This window comes from Thermobia domestica, chromosome 9 (assembly GCF_964235325.1).
Source record: "Thermobia domestica chromosome 9, izTheDome1.hap1.1, whole genome shotgun sequence".
Classification (NCBI taxonomy): Eukaryota; Metazoa; Arthropoda; class Insecta; order Zygentoma; family Lepismatidae; genus Thermobia; species Thermobia domestica.
Window position 1 is genome coordinate 26,137,524 of NC_137462.1, and position 6,000 is coordinate 26,143,523.

The 6,000-nt window shown below is 36.5% G+C and overlaps 1 protein-coding gene across 1 annotated transcript in view; it reads left to right on the top strand.

Moving 5' to 3' along the window:
* l(3)80Fj (lethal (3) 80Fj) overlaps window positions 1–5,800 on the top strand; it is a 135,672-nt gene extending 129,872 nt beyond the window's left edge. The window contains exons 41-43 of the mRNA XM_081770783.1: window positions 842–946; window positions 2,611–2,832; window positions 4,901–5,800. Coding sequence (XP_081626909.1) covers window positions 842–946; window positions 2,611–2,832; window positions 4,901–5,029 — 456 coding nt within the window. The 3' untranslated portion in view covers window positions 5,030–5,800. The remainder of the gene's footprint in view (window positions 1–841; window positions 947–2,610; window positions 2,833–4,900) is intronic.
* The last annotated feature ends 200 nt before the right edge of the window (window positions 5,801–6,000 follow it).

Sequence of the window (6,000 nt, forward strand, 5' to 3'; positions counted from 1 at the left end):
GATTAGCGTACACGCATGAGATCTGGGTTAGATTCATGTGTTTCGGACCCCACATATAGGTCCACGTCTCTTATAGCCTCTCAATTTCTAAAAGAGATGCAAAACCCTTATCCAATCACTCAAAGTCAGTAAACTGAGATCAACAATGTGTTTTGACAGTAAGGAGTGGATTTATGGGAATAACTGATTAGTAACTAAAGGGAAAAGAGGAAGGAATTTCTGGAGGTTGAGGTTGAAGTCAATATCTGTATGGAATGAACATGTGCAATAGGGCTGGATGGACCAATAGCATCGGCCTTATTCATCTTACAACAAAACAAACTACAGTATTAGAAATAAGATACAGTTAGTATTAATATTATCCTTGATTTATAGCTGCAACATGAGTTTTCACAATTTGTATTGTTATTGAGAGATAGTTTCTTTGATGAGAGAGTGTGTTGCTGGTTGTAATGTCACGATTGGAATTCTTATTTTTTCATGCTATTATATTAGGGGGCCGCGGTGGCTCAGTGGTAGAGTGTTCACCCCTGGTCCTAGGTTCGATCCCAGCCCCCGCCAAGTGAACTTTGTGGTGGACAAACACCGTGTGCGTGGGTTTTCTCTGGGTTCTCCCGTTTCCTCCCACTTCCTTCATTCCACCATTTCATTCATTAATCATCATCACCGTCTCCTTTAGTCTAACCGGCATAACCGTGGGACGTAAAACTCAAAGATTTCATTCCATGCTAGCATGGAAAAATAATTCCAAGTTAGCATGTGTGACTTATATGATTGGTAATATATATATTATTGTATTTACATCATTCATACTGGAGAACTTAAAGCTTTTTACTTGCAGGTTCCTATTGCTATGAATGGAGTCCGAGGTTGTGGGTACCTGTTCCAGTATTTAATGCTTACAAATCAGCCACTACCACCTCAGCTACTTACACCTTTTGCTAGGGTAAGAAGTTTGAATTTTGTTCCTCTTTCTGTGATGTGTATACCTTTAGAAAAAACACTTTTGAAATTATGTCCATTCTTAGTTTGTACCGTCAACGATAAACTTGAAACTTTCTTGGGGGGCGCGGTGGCTCAGTGGTAGAGCGTTCACCTCTGGTGCTTGGGGTCCCGGGTTCGATCCCAGCCCCCGCCAAGTGAACTTTGTGGTGGACAAACACCGTGCTCGTGGGTTTTCTCGGGGTTCTCCCGTTTCCTCCCACTTTCTTCATTCCACCATTTCACTCATCTCTCATCATCACCGTCTCCTTTAGCCTAACCGGCATAACCGTGGGACGTAAAACTTAAAGATTTCATTTTTATTTTTGAAACTTTCTTCAGCTTAAACAAAAAAAAAAAAAAAAAAAAAAAAAAACAAATTAAGAGCAGTCTCACAACATAAGGGCTTCGTAATCCTTTATTTTATTAGCGTAGTCAAGCAACATTCTCTCGTGAAATACGACAAATTAAACCTAGGTTAATCTAGGAAGGGTCCTGTTATTAGTTAGTTACTTATATGTATATGTATTTATTATTTATTTATTTATATTTATAATAATGTTTATATTTATTTATATGCAAGAATTTTTTAACAAAGTATGCAAATAGTCGAAAAAGTAAAATAAATAAATAAACAAAAATAAAAAGGTGAAGGATTGACTGGGAAAATATAGAAGGATTGTTCCTTACTTCAAAATTTTGTGCTGTAATATTATTCATATATCTTTTGCATTGAGATCATATTTTTTTCATGAGAAATTTCATTGAAAGTATAGAGCGCGTGGTGGTTCTGTAATAGAATTTACACATCTATTATTGTGATTTATAACAGACATAGAACATAATATGAAATGTTAGAAAAATTAGAGCATTACGTGAATGATGCGTGTGCGTATATATAGCGTGAAGTACAATTTAGATTCAAGAAATTATTCTCTTTAGTTGTTAGTAAAGCTATATGGGCCAAGAGCAAACATCAACATACCTAGACAGTGCGTGAGCTACCCGCGCTGCTATGTAAAACAAGACAGAATAGTTATGAATCTGTGGTAGTGATTTATTCTCATTGGTAGAGATTTACGTGTTGTATACAGTGATTTTGTGAAAACGTGTGGTTTTCATGTAAATATCAGTTCTTCAGTATATAACTATATTTCATTTGGGCAAGAATTTTAAAGAAAGAGAAAAAACATTGCCCGTTATACCCGTAAATATGGTAAACAATAATACATTAAGGTATGAATTAAGTTAATGAGAATTGAATTGTTGGTGTATGATGTTTTTCATTTGTATCGCCGTTAACGTTTTTCTTAATTTTGCAGTTTTATTCAAAAGGCTATTTTCATCTTGCAAATAAGTTGAAGTAAACTAAACAAATCACGTTTCGATTAACAAAAAGGCCTTTCAGCGGAAAAAGTTACAAAATGTCTTGTGTTTGATTTTAGTTATGGATGTCATTAAATTCTACACAGTTAATATAGTGATATACACTTTATAGTCAACTATGAAGTCCGTAACACTGTTTACTGAAAGTGTTTTTAAACCATGTGTAAAAAGTACTTAATGATCTAGTGTGTGTAGTAGAAATATAATTTTTATTTGCTGACGTTGATTCTTGTATTTTTGTAGACTATGAATCATGGGAGCAATGAGGTGAAGCAGCTGCTAGCTCGAGTGTGCAATCATTTAGCAAAGTCCATTCCACCAAATGAGATGTCACCAGAGTTGCTTCGATTAGTCATACCAATGCTGGTGAATGGTACAAAGGAGAAAAATACCATCGTGAAGGCGAATAGTGAGTTTGCCCTTGTAGCTGTGTTACGATTGAGACACGGAGATGAAGTGCAGCAGGTGAGTTGTATAGCTCTATTGTAAATGTCAAAATCTTAAATAGCTAATCTTAATAATGCGAAATTCGATGATTTTGTTGCATTTAATCCATTTCAATAGGAAACAGTGTAAAGCATACTGAATTAATACTTATAATACATTCAGGTCTCATGAACATCAATAGAAAAAAAAAAAAAAAAGTGGTTGTATATTAATCCATTGTTTTTGCATAAAAGAAACAAACCTTCCTCCTTAGTCTAGTGCATTACTTCCCAACCTTTCTTTTGTGGCGACACCCTACTAGTACATAATTTTACACACGACACCCATTCACTGTTTTTTCTTTACATCAAACACACTGGTATATAGCATCCTTCAGCGCTACACCTCCTGAATCTCATTTTTAGGTATTCCTGATTATACTATAATTGGAGCTCCGTTTTGTATTAGGGATTAAGCCCAAGTGAAGGTCTCGGTTTATTATGTAGTACCATAATAACGAGTTATGTCAGAATAACCGGAATTGCATTCAACTTAAACTAAGGGGAAAACTAGGAGATTGTAATCAGAATAAAACATGTTTACAAGCGTACATATTTAATACGAGCCTGGTAATTACTTAGGTTGTTTCAAGAGCGGTGTCTGAGATCGACGGCGAGTCTTCGGAATAATTTGGATAGATGGATATTAATTAATAAATCCGGTATTAATTTAGAAATCGATTCTTATAGAGAATTTGGTGTGTAAAATAAAAAAAAAATCGCTTGTTTCCTCCCTTTCATTAGCATATATGAAATCACAACCGTCATAAGGTGCTCGATAGATGGACACAGGCTTGTCCAATCACAACTGGGGTCTGTGATATAACCCACGTGGTCCGAGATCAGAGCACTGACCTCAAGAGAGAGTGACTGTTCTGGATTGCGTAATGGTTAATGCATCGGCACGGTATGCCAGAGGTCCCTGGTTCGATTCCCGACCCACTCAGTCACTATTTTCTTTCTTTGCATTAGAATTCGCACCTATAGAGGATTTGCTGTGTAAAATAAAAATAAAAAATCGGTTGTTTGCTCCTCTTATTAGTATATATTATGAAACCACAATCGTCATAAGGTGCTCGGTATATAAACACAGGATTGTTCAATCACAGCAGGGATCTGTGGTACAACTCATGTGGTCCGAGTGGAGAGTACCGACCTCGAGAATGAAAGTTTGTTCTGGGGAGCGGACTGGGTGGCGTAGTGGTTAACGCTTCGGCATTGTATGCCAGAGCTCCCGAGTTCGAGTCCCGGTCCAGTCAGGCACTTTTTCACTGTCTGTGTTACTTCTGAAATGTTACTCAAAATGTGCAGCCAACCAAGCACGCATATAGTTTCCTCGGAGAAAATTATTTTGATTACTATTTTCCAAGTGAACAGACTGATCTGAGAACTGCTGTATGTTCTACAGTTTTCGTATCACCTGCAAATATATTTATTTAGCTGACTTTCTGATACAGAGTGCGAGGCCAGTCTACAGTGGAATAATTATTCACAAACCAGTCGAAGTTGGCCTATTCTAAAGGTATCGTCCCAATATTTGCGTGATGAAACTGAATCAAAAGGACGAAAAAGTCAGAATAACTGGCCACAGAGGTTTAAAACCGGGACTACCTTCTGGAAAGCAAGGGCGCTAAACCAAGCTTGGTACTCAGCCCAAAGCGTGTAGTACTGAATATTAAGATGAAAACGTCTTTTATTGAATCAGTGAGAGTCAAATGCAATTTTTATATTCGAACTTGACATGCTGCTTGTAACTGCCCAGTTCCACTATTTTTTTGTGGAATTTTGATTGTTCAGAGAAAGTGTAACAATATCAAATACATTTATCCAGAACATAGAGCTTTAAGGGTTTTTGGTGAATAGTATGTGCAGTTTGTTAATCTTGTTATAGTACGTAAACAGTACTTAGATAATAGGGATAGTGTATTTAAGGGACATCAGTAGTAGTATAAGTGAATTTTCACGATAACACTCAATCTGTCGTTAATTGCTGTTGTGCATCTTATTTTTATTATGTATCCTAATATGTCCCGTCTCTATTGTTGCAGCGGTGCTTAAATTTGTTGGATCCAGGTGCTCGTGAGTCGTTGAGTGATGTGATAAGCAAAGTGTTGCGAAAAGTTGCCAACCAACCGGAAGGCAAGGACGAAGAATTGGATGATACGCTTCTCACTTGATTGGGTGAAGTCCAGGAGTGGGGAATGACGCTTCATATTACAGCAGGAACTCAGTTGTTCATATCTTCTCTGTTATCCTTCTGCGGATGCGCGAGCAACCAGTATCGTTTCCGTATCCAACGAGCACAAAGAATAGAGACAAAAAAGACTGCACGTTTTGATGAGTGGCCCTTGTACAGCTCTTGTGATACTAATCCTTATAGGTATTTTGTATATTTTTGTCGTTTCGTGATATTGTCATAAATAGGGGCACTTCCGAGTGATTCAATCTCGCCTGTTTCATTGTAACTTTTTCTTTTCCTCGAAACCTAGACGAGTGGTATTGTGAATCATTGAAGAGTGAGCAATTTTGCCATTTACTTATGAAGGTGTCGAGTGTGGCGTTTTCCATGCCTTTATTTTGTGTTCAAGTGAATATTATTAGCGAATTTCCAACCGACACGAAAAGTCGCAAAGATGTTATCGTTTTCTGTTTTTCGTATGAAGAAAGTAAAAATGTAATTTTTGTGAATTTCTTATCGCGTTAATAGTTTTTCAGTGAAAAAGCATTGTTAAAGCATACTAATTGTTAAAAGAAATTTCACACAACGTGTAGTTAATGTTCTACGTTATTAAGAGTTTATTATTATTCAGCAAACTAAAGTATGTACGAAATACTGTTGTATCTATAATATGAGGCTTTCTGGGTAGCTAGGACGAATTCAACATCGGATCTTTTTTGATACCCAAAGTAATAACAAATTGATAGAGAAGTCCGCCCTTATGAAGAAAGTTTAAAATGCATTTTTTCTCAAAACAAGCCTTTGTTGAGTTCGCCCTTATTACTCGGAACACTTTATCATATAGACGACTTGTGAAGGTGTAGATACATTTGCTTCAATTGGATTTAAGTTTATGTATATGCAAGATCAGTTTTGATGATTGCTCCATAAATATTGAAGAATATAAGTTTTCCTTTTCTTTTTTTATTA